General features: G+C 55.2%; 1 protein-coding gene across 10 annotated transcripts in view; it reads left to right on the forward strand.

Annotated features, from left to right (window-relative positions):
- Positions 1–15,813, forward strand: part of SPTAN1 (spectrin alpha, non-erythrocytic 1) — a 58,257-nt gene that overhangs the window by 41,897 nt on the left and 547 nt on the right. For 5 of the 10 annotated variants that reach the window (XM_018055893.1, XM_018055897.1, XM_018055894.1 and 2 more), the window contains 20 exons: positions 341–472; positions 727–864; positions 1,818–1,922; positions 3,275–3,483; positions 4,536–4,656; positions 4,842–4,963; positions 5,307–5,439; positions 7,033–7,131; positions 8,717–8,876; positions 9,483–9,559; positions 10,142–10,351; positions 10,711–11,007; positions 11,524–11,636; positions 11,934–11,951; positions 13,043–13,105; positions 14,305–14,359; positions 14,765–14,961; positions 15,047–15,100; positions 15,185–15,331; positions 15,419–15,566. In XM_018055893.1, coding sequence (XP_017911382.1) covers positions 341–472; positions 727–864; positions 1,818–1,922; positions 3,275–3,483; positions 4,536–4,656; positions 4,842–4,963; positions 5,307–5,439; positions 7,033–7,131; positions 8,717–8,876; positions 9,483–9,559; positions 10,142–10,351; positions 10,711–11,007; positions 11,524–11,636; positions 11,934–11,951; positions 13,043–13,105; positions 14,305–14,359; positions 14,765–14,961; positions 15,047–15,100; positions 15,185–15,331; positions 15,419–15,566 — 2,598 coding nt within the window. The remainder of the gene's footprint in view (positions 1–340; positions 473–726; positions 865–1,817; positions 1,923–3,274; positions 3,484–4,535; positions 4,657–4,841; positions 4,964–5,306; positions 5,440–7,032; positions 7,132–8,716; positions 8,877–9,482; positions 9,560–10,141; positions 10,352–10,710; positions 11,008–11,523; positions 11,637–11,933; positions 11,952–13,042; positions 13,106–14,304; positions 14,360–14,764; positions 14,962–15,046; positions 15,101–15,184; positions 15,332–15,418; positions 15,567–15,813) is intronic. The other 5 variants (XM_018055898.1, XM_018055899.1, XM_018055901.1 and 2 more) reach the window with 2 other exon arrangements.

Below are 15,813 nucleotides of genomic sequence, written 5' to 3' on the forward strand. Positions count from 1 at the left end.
TAGAAATTGATGCACAGGTAGATTGAGAACTGCAATTGGCCATTGCCGCTTCCTGCAAAAGTGTTGGAAAGCGTCTCCTTGTAGAATTTCACTCCGATTCAGGAGTTGAGTCAGCTCACCTGCTCCTGAGCTGGTGCCTTTCCTCTCTGAACTCCCACCAGACTGACTCCAGAAGTGTTTCTCACAGATTCTGTGACTGCCTTCTAGAAAAGTGTTGCTGCCTGCCCCTAGTTCTCCAAGTTCGCTACCGCTCCTTCCTGAGAACCCCTTATTCCTGAAGACACTACCTTGCAGGACCTGGTTTTGAAAGGTGGTGGGGGGGTGTTTTTGATGTTTTCAGAGCAAGCATCAGAAGCACCAGGCCTTCGAGGCAGAACTGCACGCCAATGCGGACCGGATCCGCGGGGTCATCGACGTGGGCAACTCCCTCATTGACCGCGGGGCCTGTGCCGGCAGCGAGGATGCCGTCAAGGTACGGTGCCCAGCTCCCCTCCTCCTGGCCCGGAAAGAAGAGGTGCTGGGCTTTACTGTCGGCATTAAAGTCCACTTGATGGTGACTCTGAAACGCAATCTTAGGAAAATATCCAGGTTTCTGTCTGTGCTGCTGACGGGTGCTAGCAAGAGCGGCGCCTGTCAGCCTCTTCATCAACCTCGCTGAGGAGGGCTTCCCAGGAGGGCGCTGGCTGTGGGGCCGCCTGTCTCTGACGACTTGCTTCTCTGGCCTAGGCCCGGCTGGCCGCCTTAGCTGACCAGTGGCAGTTCCTGGTGCAGAAGTCGGCTGAGAAGAGCCAGAAGCTGAAAGAAGCCAACAAGCAGCAGAACTTCAACACTGGCATCAAGGACTTCGACTTCTGGCTCTCTGAGGTGATACTGGGCGCTCTTCCACCAGGGGCTTCTGAGGTGATACTGGGCGCTCTTCCACCAGGGGTTTCTGAGGTGACGCTGTGGCGCCCTTCCCCCCAGGGGGCTTCTGAGGTGACGCTGTGGCGCCCTTCCCCCCAGGGGGCTTCTGAGGTGACGCTGGGGCTCCCTTCCCCCCAGGGGGTTCCATGAACAGGCAGGCCTCTCCCCGACATCCCCTTTAACAGGAAACCTCCTCGTCAGGTGTGAGCTGTGTGCTCCGGCGGGTTTCTAAGCAGAGGAAGGGAATGTAGCGAAGAGAGAGCTTATCTGTGTGGGATGTGGATCACTTGTCCCCACAAAGAATGCGAATAGGAGGAGGTGGTCGGGTCTGTGTGCAGGCCGCTCCCCCAAGCCTACGCCCAGCTGGAAATAGGACAGTAAAGGGCCAGGAAGCTGGAGTTAGTCATACAGTCTCTGTAGACAGTGTAGAGATTATAGAAAGTCTAAAGAGAAAATGTTTGAGACCACTGTTCTATATACACCTGGTCCACACTTATTTCCATGAGTTTTTGTTTAGCTGTGGCTCCATGTGTATTTGAGCCCATGAGTAATTTATCACTGGTCTGTACTGGCAGTGTTATTTCAAGTCATGAAAAGCTCTTGGTGAACGTTTGAATAACTGCCTCAGGCCATTACGGAGCGCGGCCATGGTTAGAGCACTCCCGTGCCGTTCTTGTGCCGTTGGGCACACCGGTGCTTTCTGCCCAGGGGAGGCTCCCCAGGAGAGTGGGGCTGCTGTGTGCTCCACCACCGTGCCGCAGTGAAGGCAGCTGGAGTGTTCACGCTCACGGGCCCTTGAGTCTGTGCCTGACAGACAGGCAAGGCGTGGGCAGTGGGGCTGGTCACACCATGCCAGAGCAGCAGCGTGTGGACGGACGTTTGCAGGCAACAGTAATCTCCCCTTTCACTCCCAGGTGGAAGCCCTGCTGGCCTCTGAGGATTATGGCAAAGACCTGGCTTCTGTGAACAACTTGCTAAAAAAACATCAGCTGCTGGAGGCAGATATCTCTGCCCACGAGGTGAGCAGAGTGGCGCCCAGGCAAGGGTCTGGGCCATTATACATGCAAAAGTGAGAAATTATGCCTAAGAAATGTTACTTATATTAACCTGTGATGGGTTTATTTTAACCAGGTTAATACATTTTTCTCAGCTATCTTATTTTGCTACAATCCATAGACCTTATTTGGATTTCACAGTTTTTGTACGCATTCAGTTTTGTTTCTGTGTGTATATGCACATAGTTCCACGCAGTTGTATTAAGTGTGTGGATCTGTGTCACTACCACCAAATTCAAGATACAGCCTTGTTCTGTGAGCGCAAAGGAGCTTTCCTATAACCTTTCTAGTTGTATCCCTACCCTGTCCCTAGCTCCTGGCAACCGCTGATCTGTTCGCCATCTCTGTAGATCATCATTAGAGAATGTCATGTAAATGAGAACATACAGTGGGTAACATGCTGAGATTTTTTTGACTTAAACATTTTTTTTAATGTAACAGTTCGTTTAATTTTTAATGACAAATGTTGACATGTAAAATCTATATAAACTCCCCTATGGGTTGTCAGTAGTAGTTTAGAGTATAAAATGGCTCTGAGACTCAGGGATGAACATTGCTGTCCTTCCCCAAATGCACCAGGTCCTTTAGAGTCAGTCTCAAGGGGAAAAAGGTCTTCAGGTATCTGAAAGTTGTCAGGCTCCTGGAAGTGGATGCCAATTGTCCAGAATTCTAATTTTCTCATGAAAGTTTGAATTTTATCATTAGCAACAAACTCAGTTTTCTTTAAAGTAACAGGTTCAGTTAATTCATCTGCGATAAAGTATTTGTCACTCCCAAAGTTAAGAATGACCATAGTTTATTGGCTGTTCTTCCGAGTGAAAATGATGGTCTGTGAAAGAAGTGGCCAGTTCAGCTCGGAACGTGCTTCTCCTTTGGACAGTCATGGACTTCAGCACCCACAGAAGTACTTTGTGTGGGTTCCCCGTTTTATCATATGGTATATGAAAATGACACTCAAAGATGGATGTATAATAAAATTAACAACTTGGCTTCTTTTTTAAGGGTGTGCTCAAGTGAAAGAGCGATTTCTGCTGAAAAGTGGAGGCAGTGAAGAATCAGGTTTCTGCTCATAGTTTGCCACTAACTTGAGCAATGGCACCCCCACTGTGGGTTTTGCACCATCAGTGCAAATGTTCACACAGTAAAAGAGAAGAAAAAGGCAGTGTTTTTGTATTGTTATGAAAATAGTTTAGATCTCTTAGAGCCCCAGGGGTCCACACCCCTAAACCAGCCCCTCAGTGAAGAAGTTCTGATTCACAAGCAGCTGCTCGCAGGAGACCCAGATTTCTGACCCTCTGCTGTGTCCCTGGCCCCAGGACCGCCTGAAGGACCTCAACAGCCAGGCGGACAGCCTGATGACCAGCAGCGCCTTCGACACCTCCCAGGTGAAGGATAAGCGGGACACCATCAACGGCCGTTTCCAGAAGATCAAGAGCATGGCTGCCTCCCGGCGAGCTAGGCTGAATGAGTCCCACCGCCTGCACCAGTTCTTCCGGGACATGGACGATGAGGAGTCCTGGATCAAGTACGTGCTCCCCCTCGACGTCTCCAGAGCCTTAGGAACCCTGGGGTTCATTCTCTCCTGGATCCTGGTGGCGAGGTGGACATGGGTCAGATTCTGGGCCCAGCTCTGCCCAGCCTTGGTACACACCTGTGGTGGGATGTCTCTGCTTCTCCTCCTGTGTCTGGTGATGGTGACCAGCACAGACTCCATATGGTAGTGTGTGTGATGGCGCCCAGGGCTTGTCTAGACCCCGCCCTGAGGTGACTGGTAACATTAGTGAGGTCCACCTGGGGAAGACTGCTGCTTGGGGGAAGGGAAACTTGCTGTGGTTTGTTTTTATCATCCCGCCCCCAGAATTCTCGTGTACTTTTTTCGGATGATACAGCATGTAAACAGACCATTTTTAAGGACAGATTGTGATTGTTGATTGTCAGTCGCTTTGTCATGTCCGAGTCTGTGACCTCACGGACTGCAGCATGCTGGGCTTCCCTGTCCTTCACCAGCTCCTGGAGTTTGCTCAAACTCATGTCCATTGAGTCGGTGATGGCTTCCAACCATCTCATCCTCTGCCACCCGATTCTCTTTTTGCCAGTATCCTCTCAATTCCTCACTTCCTTAAAAAGCTATTTATGGGACTTCCCTGATGGTCCAGCAGTTAAGATTTGGTGCTTCCACTTCAGGGGGTACAGTTTCCATCACTGGTCCGGGATCGAAGATCCCATGTGCCACACAATGAGGCCAAAATTTTAAAAAAGAGTTGTTTAAAAAAAGCTGTTTCTAGTAGCATCTTCACAGGCGTATGTTTGATAAGGCGGGATCGATGGGGCGTCTGCGGTGGCTCCTCCTGTTCTCCTGCAGCCCTTGCAGAGCTGCGCGCAGTGGGTGCTCCTTGAGACGTGCGTGGTCTCTGTGCCTTGGGAAGTGGAGGCTTTGTTCCCCAGAAGAGTGGCGCAGACACTCCTGAAGGGGTGGGTAGGTGCAGGAAGGAGATTGTGGGGTCTGTGAACGTCACAGCTCTGTGACCATGCAGCTCCAGTTGACACAGAGGCTGACTGCCTGCCTGTGTTGTCCAGGGAGAAGAAGCTGCTGGTGAGCTCAGAGGACTACGGCCGCGACCTGACGGGCGTCCAGAACCTGAGGAAGAAGCACAAACGGCTGGAGGCAGAGCTGGCTGCCCACGAGCCGGCCATTCAGGTGAGGGGCCGCCTCCTGGCTGAACGGGCCTGGACAAGCTCGTCTCACTGAGGTCTCTGCAGTGTTTACGGCCCCTCGTTCCAGAGAGTGGTGGGGAAAGTCTGAATCGGATTTTGAGACCCTTTCCTGGAAGCATGTAGACGCAGGCCCGATCACTGTTGAGTCTAATTGCTCTTGCCTGTCAGGGTGTCCTGGACACTGGAAAGAAGCTGTCTGATGACAACACCATCGGGAAGGAGGAGATTCAGCAGCGCCTGGCGCAGTTCGTGGAGCACTGGAAGGAGCTGAAGCAGCTGGCAGCTGCCCGGTGAGTGGGTTGGGGGCACAGTGGGTGGGGCTTGCTTAGGGCTCTGGGCCCTCCAGCCCTTTGGGACCTCTTCCTGTGGGTGCACGTGCCACAGTCACCTTGCTTCAGAAGCATCTCTGACAGCCCCAGGCTAAGCTGGTCCCATTACGTGTAGTCCCAAGCTGGACCCCACATGAGGTTCTAGAGCTTCCTGTTTCATCAGCACTGGCTGTTTCATGTTAAGAGGAGAAGGGCTTGAATGAACAATTTACAACCCACACTCAGCACTCATGTTTTTAAGCATCCAAGTTAGAGGAGCTTATAGCTGATTTTTTTTTTTCTTTTAACTATTCCCTGCGATTAGGGGCCAGCGGCTAGAAGAATCTTTGGAATATCAGCAGTTTGTAGCCAACGTGGAAGAGGAGGAAGCCTGGATCAATGAGAAGATGACCCTGGTGGCCAGTGAGGATTACGGAGACACTCTTGCTGCCATCCAGGTAGAGACCAGGGCTGCTGCCCGCTGACCACCCTTTTCGCCAGCTTGCTCAGTGGCCGTGCTTTTACCGGGAGAGCATTCAGGGCTGTCAGGCAAGGTCTCCTTGGCGACTTTCAGTCCTCAGGAGCCCATGTCAGAGACGCGTGCCTTTGTGTAGACAGAATTGGGGTGACTCTGTCTGCCTCGATTCATGGGGTTCTTGGAACCCTGTTGTCAGCTCAGCAGTATCAGTGGTATCACCACCACAGGTTTCCAGGACCTCTTCAGCATGCTGTGATTGCCTTAACAGTTACCACAAGCTAGGTGGCTTTAAAAACTACAGGAGCTTGTTTTGTCTTGGTTTGGGGAGCAGAGGTCCGGGATCAAGGTGTCAGCAGGGCCTTGCTGTCCCGCTTTGTTCCCTCCTCCAGCTCCGGGAGCTCGGCTTGTAGCAGTGCAGCCCCGCCTCTGTCCTGCTCTCCCAGGAGCTGGTCTTCCCTCTGCGTTTTCCATGGCGTTCTCTCTGGGTGTGTCCATGTTCGGATTCTCCCCTTCTTACACATGTGGGACATCAGTCGTACTGGATTAGGGCCACCCGGACACTCGCGTCTTAACTCGGTTGCATCTGCAGAGACCTTGTTGTCACATTCCTAGGTGCTCGGTTAGGACTTGGTATCTTGAGCACACGTTTCAACCCATAACACACCTCCTCAGGACACTGGTTAGCTATTGCCGTGGAACAACACTAAAGAGAACAGTTCTTTCCCATGAATCTGTGAATTGATGGGCATTTTCTCAGCTGCTCTCACACAGCTGCACTGACGCAGGGGGCCGCTGGGCTAAGTCCATGGTGACGTCATTCACGTGGCTCTGACTGGGATGTCTCAGTGGCCTCACTGTCCAACAAAGTTAGATCACCTTCTGTGGGCGGTGTTAACGGAGGCCAAGGCCAGGCTGCAGGGGCTTTAAGGCCTGGCCTGTGGTACAGAGCAGCCCGGCTTCCCTCTTCATAGGAGGAGTGGCACTTTGTAGTTGAGTGTTCTCCATCCGTGCCCCCAGTTGTGGAAGCAGAGTGTGCATTCCCGATTGTTGGAACGGCCCCTGAGCCACGCTCCTGCCAGGGAGTCCTCCCAGGTGGTCGGGGGATGCAGGTAGACAGTAGAGGCAGGCAGTGGTCTCCTGTCCTCTGCGTTGCTGAGTTCCCTGAAAGCCAACACAAGGGGCACTGTCTCCAATGCTTCAGCTGTGTGGAGGGAAAGACGAGACTTTGAAGGCCCCCAGGAGACATGCTTGAGTTAAATCTTAGGGCAGGCATCCCTGTTCAGTTGGTGCTTATCTGAAGGTTCCACCGTGTCCATTCTGTGGTCTCCAGGGAACAGAAGGCCTGTGGTGGTTGACTGGCAAGAGCTTCCCCTCTTCAGAAAGGCCTTCCCTGGCTCCCCAACCTCTAGTCACGCTTAACACTTTATGATTTCCAGTTTATTCTGCATCCATTATCGTCTTTGCCCCAGCTGACTGGGGTCCCTGTGAGGGCACCCCCCGTCCTGCTCATCTGTAGTCCTGCCCACCACCTATGCCAGGCTCTCAGGAGTTGGCTTGGCTGCTTCCACTGCAGGGCTTGCTGAAGAAACACGAAGCCTTCGAGACGGACTTCACTGTCCACAAGGACCGGGTAAATGACGTCTGCACTAACGGACAAGACCTGGTTAAGAAGGTGAGCCTGGCCCATGGGTATGAGCCTCTTTTCCCAATAGCGCCTCCATCCCTGTATTCTGTGATTTAACTGGATGTCCCTCTTTCTTTTTCTGCTAATATCTGTTTATTTGGCTTTGCTGGGTCTCAGTGGCGGCGTGCAGGCTCTTAGTTGCAGCATATGGGATGTAGTCCCCTGACCAGGGGGCCCCCTGGTCTTAGCCACTGGACCACCAAGGAAATCCCCTCCTCTTCTAAAGTCAGCAAGTAAAGCTGACTCTGCAGCACTTGAATTTTTCTGCCTTAATTAGGCAAAACAGTAGCCCTGCTGGTCCTTCTGGGACACTGGTGTTGCCATGGGGCTGCTCTTCTAGTTTCTTCTCCAGGGATTCAGCTCTTTATAGAGGTGGCAGAACACAGGTCGTCACCCCTAAAGTCCCCACCAGAGATGGACCCAGCTGACACCTCCGGGTTGGACCCCCCACCCCCAGGCGCTCTCCTTGTGCAGAGCCACCCACAAAGTTAAATGGCACCTGTTGAATTGGTGTACATTGAGGGTAAAACCCAGCTGCTCTCCAGGACATTAGACAAACACATCTGTTAAAACTCAAAGTTCATTGCATTCAAACACCCTTTAGGGTGAAAGCAAAAAATAAGCGAGACACGTCTTGGTACTTTCTCAGCAGCAGTGAAGTGAGGTCACTCCCAGGTTGAAATCCAGGCTAAATGCAGTGCCCTCAGTCTGTCATGAGCTCCACAAGACAGATGATTTCTACCAACTCTGATTTCCTGTCTCAAACATGTAATGAGTGATTAAGATTCCTCATCACAGAATTTGCCCTGGCGATCAGATTAGAGGTTTGCTCCTGGTGTTTGCTCCACAGGTGGTAACAGTGCAGTTAAAATCCATGTTTGCTGAGGAGCTTTACTTCTTTCTTGCCCTCATGGGCAAATAACCTGATAGAGGCTAATCTCAGATACAGACCAGTGTCCACAAAGACGAGGCGCATGCAGGACTCGCCACACTCATGCGCCCGCGCAGCGTTCTGTCCTGTAAGCCTGTGAGACGGCGCTTTCCACTGTTCTTTGATCTCCTGGCAAAGAGCCTGGTGCACTGTTCCCAACAACAGTCTTCATTTGCTCTTTTAAAATCTTATGCTGACTTAACAGTTTGTGTTTTCACATACAGTTCTAACCAAGACTGAATCAAAGTGATTGGAGCTTAATACTTTTTAATATCCGCAGTGTGAAAATATTGTTCTGAGACATTGTTTTTATGGGATACACATAGTAGCCAGTAAGTCATAATTGTTTTGGCTTTTTCTCGGTTTTTTTTGCTATCAAAAATAATATGAGTGAGTACCTCATTGTGACCAAACATTTTATCACATTCCACATTACTATTTGCAGGAGTGGCATTGCTAGTGCTCATCTCTGTGAGACTCTTACTCTGTTGTTCTCAGAAAGCCTCTGCGCATCCTTGGGGCGGGGGGCAGAGGGGGCGCGGCCCATCTCAGCAACTGCGAGCCCGCCGGGCAGCGGGAGGTGCAGGTCAGGTAACCACGGCGGAGGCAAGACTGACGGCGGCTGCCTTCTCCTTGTCCTAGAACAATCACCATGAGGAGAACATCTCTTCCAAGATGAAGGGCTTGAACGGGAAAGTGTCAGACTTGGAGAAGGCTGCCTCCCAGAGGAAGGCAAAGCTCGACGAGAACTCGGCCTTCCTCCAGTTCAACTGGAAGGCCGATGTGGTGGAGTCCTGGATTGGTAAGCATGGCCTCGGTGCCACCGGAGTCTCATCCCCTCCTGGGCAGATGGTTTTCTTCTGTGGAGAAGAAACTGGCGGGATGTGGGCATACCAGAGACCCTCTCCACTGGGCAGACCACTAGTAACGGCAGAGACAGGGTCCTGAGGCAGAGTGCCGGGCCTCAGCGACGCCCCTTCCAGCGTGGGGGTCAGCCAAGCCAAGGTCCTGGGTGTCCGAGCGCAAGGGCCATACCAGCAGGACCAGCCTGCATCAGGCCCCTGAGCTACACGGACCCAGAGTATGTGCGGTGCAGCCTCCCGGCAAGGGCACCTACACTGATCTCAGGACCCACGTGACCCTCGTAATTGCTGTCTCATAAGTAGCAACTGAACCACACCCAGCACAGGCTGGAGGAGGGACCTCTTCATCAGGGACGTAGAGGAGAGGGGCCTGGATGCAGGAAGGAGCCAGCTCAGGTGTGTTCAGAGACTGCTGTCAGTGGTACTGGAATTTAAATGTAAGCAAGACAGTAGGTGCCTGGGTGTTCTTGTCTTTTGGTTTGTTGTTGTTAATTTATTTCTTAAATTGAGATAGGGTAGTTGATTACTCTTGCTTGGTTTTCCAGGTGAAAAGGAGAACAGCTTGAAGACAGATGATTATGGTCGAGATCTGTCTTCTGTCCAAACTCTCCTCACCAAACAGGTCAGTCACAGCTATTTGACTGATGATTGGATTTTACTCACATAGTATTCCCTGGTGGGTGAATGACGATCAGCATGTTTTTTTTACTGTATTATGTTAGGCCCAGGGGATGATTGGTGAGAGACAGGCCTGGTCCTCAGGACCCTCTCAGACGAGGCCTCTGAGCTGCAGCCTGTTGGGTGCTAACAGGGCTGAGCACCGCAGGGTGTGGGCCTCACCCAAGTGGTATCTGCCTCAGTTTCTAGCAGGCAAGGGTTGATGGGAGCATCTCCCCAGAGGAGACAACATCTAAGCTAGATCACGGAAGGTGAATTGAAAGTGGTCAAGAGAGAGCCAGGTGGGCATTCTTGGCAGAGGTAGTAGGGCGAGTCCGCCCTTGTGCATCAGCCCCAGGCTAAAAGTGGGGATGAGGAGGAGCTGCCACAGGACTTGTGGTTTGAGGAGATGCAGAAAAGTGGCCAGGTTTGACCCAGTGTCAGGGGAAGGTGGGGACTTGAGGCTGCCATCCTAGCCGGGGCGCTGGACAGAGGGCGGTCATCTCTCGCCCCAACGCGGTGCCTGCCTTCTCGCCCCTCCTTCCAGGAAACCTTCGATGCTGGCCTGCAGGCCTTCCAGCAGGAGGGCATCGCCAACATCACTGCCCTCAAAGATCAGCTGCTGGCCGCCAAGCACGTTCAGTCCAAGGCCATCGAGGCCCGCCACGCTGCCCTCATGAAGAGATGGAGCCAGCTCCTGGCCAATTCGGCCACCCGGAAGAAGAAGCTGCTGGAGGCACAGAGTCACTTCCGCAAGGTAAGCGCGGCCCCGGCCAGCTCTGCACACGTGGACGGCAAACCCAGCTCTGCTCGGGGGGCGTGGGATCAACATAAACCAGCCAGGTGGGGCCCTTGTCTTCATGAGGCTGCTGCTCTGGAAGCACCTGGGACACTGAGCTTGCACATCCCAGAAAGGGGAACACAGGAGAAAGATGGAGGCCCCTCAGCAGTGGGAGAAGGGAGGCAGAGCGGCAAGCGAGCAAGCCCGATGCCCTGGGAACAAGCCCTGCCTTCCTGGGCCCCACACCGCTGCCCGCCCATTCGCCCACCAAGGATGGTCCCTACAGCCCCACACAGCACCTGCAGCTGTGCTCACTCAGTCACCTCTGCCTTCAGGTGGAGGATCTCTTCCTGACCTTTGCCAAAAAGGCTTCAGCCTTCAACAGCTGGTTTGAAAATGCAGAGGAGGACTTAACAGACCCAGTGCGCTGCAACTCCCTGGAAGAGATCAAGGCCTTGAGAGAGGCCCACGACGCCTTCCGCTCCTCGCTGAGCTCAGCCCAGGCCGACTTCAACCAGCTGGCTGAGCTGGACCGCCAGATCAAGAGCTTCCGCGTGGCCTCCAACCCCTACACCTGGTTCACCATGGAGGCCCTGGAGGAGACCTGGAGGAACCTTCAGAAGATCATCAAGGTGCTTCCCCACAGGAGGGCCAGGCCCCGGCAGGAAGCCCTTCCTCCATGAGGAGTGAGGAGTCGGGATGGTGGGCGATTTCCTTTATCACAAGTCACGGTGTGTGGGTCCCCCCGCCCCACCCCAAGTCTGTGGTGTCTTGGGGGATGTGAGCTCTGAATGCCTCGCAGACGCCTTCTGTGCTGTCTTTGGGCTGAGGTTAATAGCTTGTCCTACCTGGCCCCCCAAGGGCGTGGATCTTGTGTCCACTTTCAGAAAACTACTTTCTGTTTGTATCAGATGCTAAGGCTGGCAATAGCAGAGCCTGGGCCTGTCTGTGAAGGGGCATGGTGACACGCCTCTGCCTCCTTGTTGTTCAGTCGCTCAGTCGTGTCCGACTCTTTGCGACCCCATGGCCTGCAGCACGCCCCGCCTCCCTGTGCTTCATTGTCTCCTGGAGTTTGCTCAAATTCCTGCCCATTAGATTGATGATGCCGTCCAACCATCTCATCCTCTGCTTGCCTCCTTGGTCCTTAGGAAAGGGAGCTGGAGCTGCAGAAGGAGCAGCGGCGGCAGGAGGAGAATGACAAGCTGCGCCAGGAGTTCGCCCAGCATGCCAACGCCTTCCACCAGTGGATCCAGGAGACCAGGTGCGGCCCCACTGCTGGGAGCGCGTCCAGCGGTCCAAGTGCCCAGCCCTGGGGCCGGAGGGGTGGGCAGACTGAGGAGTGTTCTCCAGGAAACTGTTCCCGAGACGAGTCGCTGGTCCTGGATTGGGTGGGACTGAGCGCAGCTGCCCCGCACGGTGACGGAGGTGCAGAGTCAAGTCGGCGTGGTACTGACGATCTCGGTTTTGTCTCTCTCTCTCGTGTCTGTCTCTGCCCCTCGCGATCGCTGCTGTCCGGACACCGCCCTGTCTTGTGGCTGCTTGGATCCTGCCTCCACAGAACGTATCTCCTCGATGGGTTAATATTGACTTCCTATTTCTGCGGGCTCGTGGTGTGGTGGTGTCTCATGTGCTTGTTCTCTGCCCTCCGTCCCATCGTGGCCTGGCTTGCAGAGGATCGCGGGATGGGCCTTCCCGTCCCGGGCGGGCTGCACGTTCCCCCGCCTGCCCCTCTCCTGGCACCCACCCCCTGCCCCGATGGCCTGTGGTCCAGGAAGGGGAACCACTCCCACGTTCCTGTTCAGGTTCCAAAGGTTCCCTGAGGGAGAGACTAGGCCAGAGGCCAGAGCTGAGAGTCCCCCTGCTCGTTCAGCTGTGAGGATTACGCTGGACTTTCTGCCTTTTTGCACCATGTCTGATGGGACCGTATTGAGTCCTGCAGAGGTCAGGGGCGTGAGACAGGACAACAGTGTTGAGGGGGCTTGGGCTGGCATGCTGAGTCCCCTGTGCACTGACTCCTGGGGGCTGAGGCTGTCGTTCGCCTTCATAGAAAGTGCAAGGGCCCAGGGTTTCTGAGTGATGGGGGAGAGGGCTTGGGAGGAGCCCTGAGAGGCGTAGGGCCGTCCTGCCCAGTCCCGGGGGGCCTCGTCTCCAGGCCGGGGCCTCTGCCCGGATCAGGCACGTTTGCATTGTCTCCCAGGACCACAGTGGCTTAGACTAGCGTTCCAGAGGCCCAGCAGGCAGGTCCATCAGGTGTTGGAGGAGGCAGCAGGAGAAGGTGCCCCCTGATGAGCACCAGTGGAGGCAGAGCAGGAGGGAATTTAGGGACCCCAGGTTCAGCTGGAGCTCTTGTGCCGCCCTGGTGTCCGCTCTCCCCGCCCAGTGCCCGTGGCTGTGTCTGCTGGTCTTGGTCTTTGTGTCCATGAGGTGCCCTGCTCCCCTTACCGTGTGGCTCCTCCCAGCCCTGTCCCGTCTTGCTCGGTCCCCTCATGACCTGCCCCCCTGCAAGGCCGCCTGCCCTCCCAGGCCGACCATCAGCTCAGGTCCCTGCCGGGGCACGAGGTGGCCCTGCCTGTGCACTGCCAGCTTGGGCCTTGTGGTGTGTCTGTCTCGGTATGCTCTCGCCTCCCTTCCTCTGGTGTATTCATTTGGTTTCTTTTCTTTGAATAGCATAGCGTATCGTCGGGTCATTCGTGTCTATCAGTATGAAGTTGGGGATGATCTGTCTGGAAGGTTTTTCTCCTCTTATTTCTCTTCTTACCTCACTGTGGTTTTACCAATGCACTCTTGACTCGCCCAGGCGGCTCTGCTTTCTGACTAACCCACCGCCTGCGGCCGCGTGGGCAGGAGGGGTCTATCCTCCCACTGCACCAGCGCCCACCCTCCTGCCCCCAGGTCCCAGGGGGGGTTGCTTTTCCTGGGGGGACGTGGCGTGCCTGGGAGTCTGACCTGCTGGGGTAGGAGGAAGCCTGGTGCCTTGCCTTGCTAGAGCACTTTGAACTTGGGGCAATTCCAGAGCTAACGCTGGCTCGCTGGGTGTTAAAAGGGTAGGTGGGGGCAAATGTGGGTACAGGGGAGGCCGGGCGCGACCCCATGAAGGACACGTGCACAGTGTGACTCGTCCCTGCACATAACCTCGTTTGTCTGTTCACTGGTGGCCTCTGTGACCTCACACTGTTATGACTGTTATGTCAGGAAGAGGCTCCCCAGAGGCCCCTCGCTCTTCAAAACTTGGCTTTGGAAGGAGCCTCTGGCGCTGTTTCTCTAGATGACAGAACCTGAACCTGGGGTTTAGTCACAGCCACTCCTCCTTTGGGCAGAATGAGAACAATTTTCAAAACCAATCTGGCCATGATCTCGGCATCCCAGTTTGCATGTCGAGGGGCCCTCTGACCACATCCCCGCATCCCCGTTGCTGTCACTTCCCGTGGAGCGTGGGTGCTCTCCTTGGGGAGCTGAGGAGGCCCCGGGGACCCCTGGGTGGCTGTCAGCTCGCTGGCCTCCCCTCCACCCTCAAGCCTCCTGTCAGGTGGCGGGGCGGTGCAGGTGCCCTCCTCCCCTGTGGCCGCAGCCCCCCTGTCCCGGGGGAGCTTAGTCGGCTCCTCAGGTGCCCTTCGAGGGCCTGGCTGGGCCTGAGGAGCCAGCCGCGTGCAAAAGCGTCCCGGCTAGGGAGCAGAGAGCAGGCCAGGTGGGGCTCAGCCCACCTCACCTGTGGGTGAATGCCAGCTCGGGCCGCAGCCTCCAAGCTCTGAAACTGGAGTAGCGGTACCTGCCCTCCCTGGCTACCAGGGCTGCTGAGAAAAGATAGCCAATAGCAGATAGGTGTTGTTCCCTCAGTAAAAGAAATTCGAGACTGCAGGTCCTTTAATCTGAGGAAAGTTAACTTCACGCTTGCGATCAGGCCTCTTGCCTCACTGCGTGTCTGTGTTTAGGTCCTGCATGGTGGAAGAATCTGGGACCCTCGAATCGCAGCTTGAAGCTACCAAAGTAAGTGCCCGTTCTGCCCACTTCTGCCAGCAGGCCTCCTTGGCTGCAGGTCAGGGATGAGGTGGGCTGCTTGGAGGCCCCCCCTTCTCCCTTGCCTTAAAGCAGCCCAGGACCGCCGTCACTTTAGAGGCTGCTGCCTGGAGCCCCGCTTGGACAGGAAGAGGCTTGTTGGGTCTTCTATATCCTGTTGCCCTGGCAGGTCAACCCGCTGATCAGTGCCTCTCACACTGAAGCCTCTTCCTTTGTTGAGGCTGTAGGGTTTTAGCTTCATCCAGTCCCTTGCAGGCAGCCCTACAGGTCTCAGGTTGGGGTGCTGAGACTGAGGAGGGCTGTTAAGGAGGCGTTTGAGCCCAGGGACCGAGGTAAGAACCTCTGACCCATGTGTCTTTGCCCTTCGCCCTGCAGCGCAAACACCAGGAGATTCGAGCCATGAGAAGTCAGCTCAAGAAGATTGAAGACCTGGGGGCGGCCATGGAGGAAGCGCTGATCCTGGACAACAAGTACACGGAGCACAGCACCGTGGGCCTGGCCCAGCAGTGGGACCAGCTCGACCAGCTGGGCATGCGGATGCAGCACAACCTGGAACAGCAGATCCAGGCCAGGTGCCCGGGGCGGGGGCGGGGCGGGGGCACATGCGCCAGCCGCCTGGGCCGGAGGACCCGTCCCTGACCCTGTCCCTCCTTCCAGGAACACGACAGGAGTGACCGAGGAGGCCCTCAAAGAATTCAGCATGATGTTCAAGTGAGTATCCCCGCGCCCTCCCTGCTGGGGAAGGTGGGCTCAGTAGCAGGGCCTCTGGGCTGAGGCGTTGGCTTTCTGTCACAGACACTTCGACAAGGACAAGTCCGGCCGGCTGAATCACCAGGAGTTCAAATCCTGTCTGCGCTCCCTGGGCTATGACCTGCCCATGGTGGAGGAAGGGGAGCCCGACCCTGAGTTCGAGGCCATCTTGGATACTGTGGATCCTAACAGGTGACCGTCAGGGAAGGAGCATAAGCGGCTCTGCCCGAGGCTCCTGCTGTGCCCTCCCTACTCACTACACCTTGCCCCCCACCCCAGGGACGGCCACGTCTCCCTGCAAGAGTACATGGCCTTTATGATCAGCCGTGAGACCGAGAATGTCAAGTCCAGCGAGGAGATTGAGAGCGCCTTCCGGGCCCTGAGCTCCGAAGGGAAGCCTTATGTGACCAAGGAGGAGCTGTACCAGGTCTGGGGCTCTGCTTCTGGGGCCGGGGGGGGGGTGGGTGTGTCCTTTGAAAGGCAAAAGCCCAGGCAAGGCTGGCCCCGAGCTTGGGGGCAGAGCTGAGTCTAGAGTCGCAGCCCCCAGTCTTGAGCCTCAGCTGCTGTGTGCAGACCCTTTTACCCCGTTTTCAAGTGAAACTCAGCCCAGGCCAAAGGCCCTTAACAGCAGAGATCCAGAAGCTTGGACACGGATGTTTCTGAAGTCGGGCCCA

This window comes from Capra hircus, chromosome 11 (genome assembly GCF_001704415.2).
Source record: "Capra hircus breed San Clemente chromosome 11, ASM170441v1, whole genome shotgun sequence".
NCBI lineage: Eukaryota > Metazoa > Chordata > Mammalia > Artiodactyla > Bovidae > Capra > Capra hircus.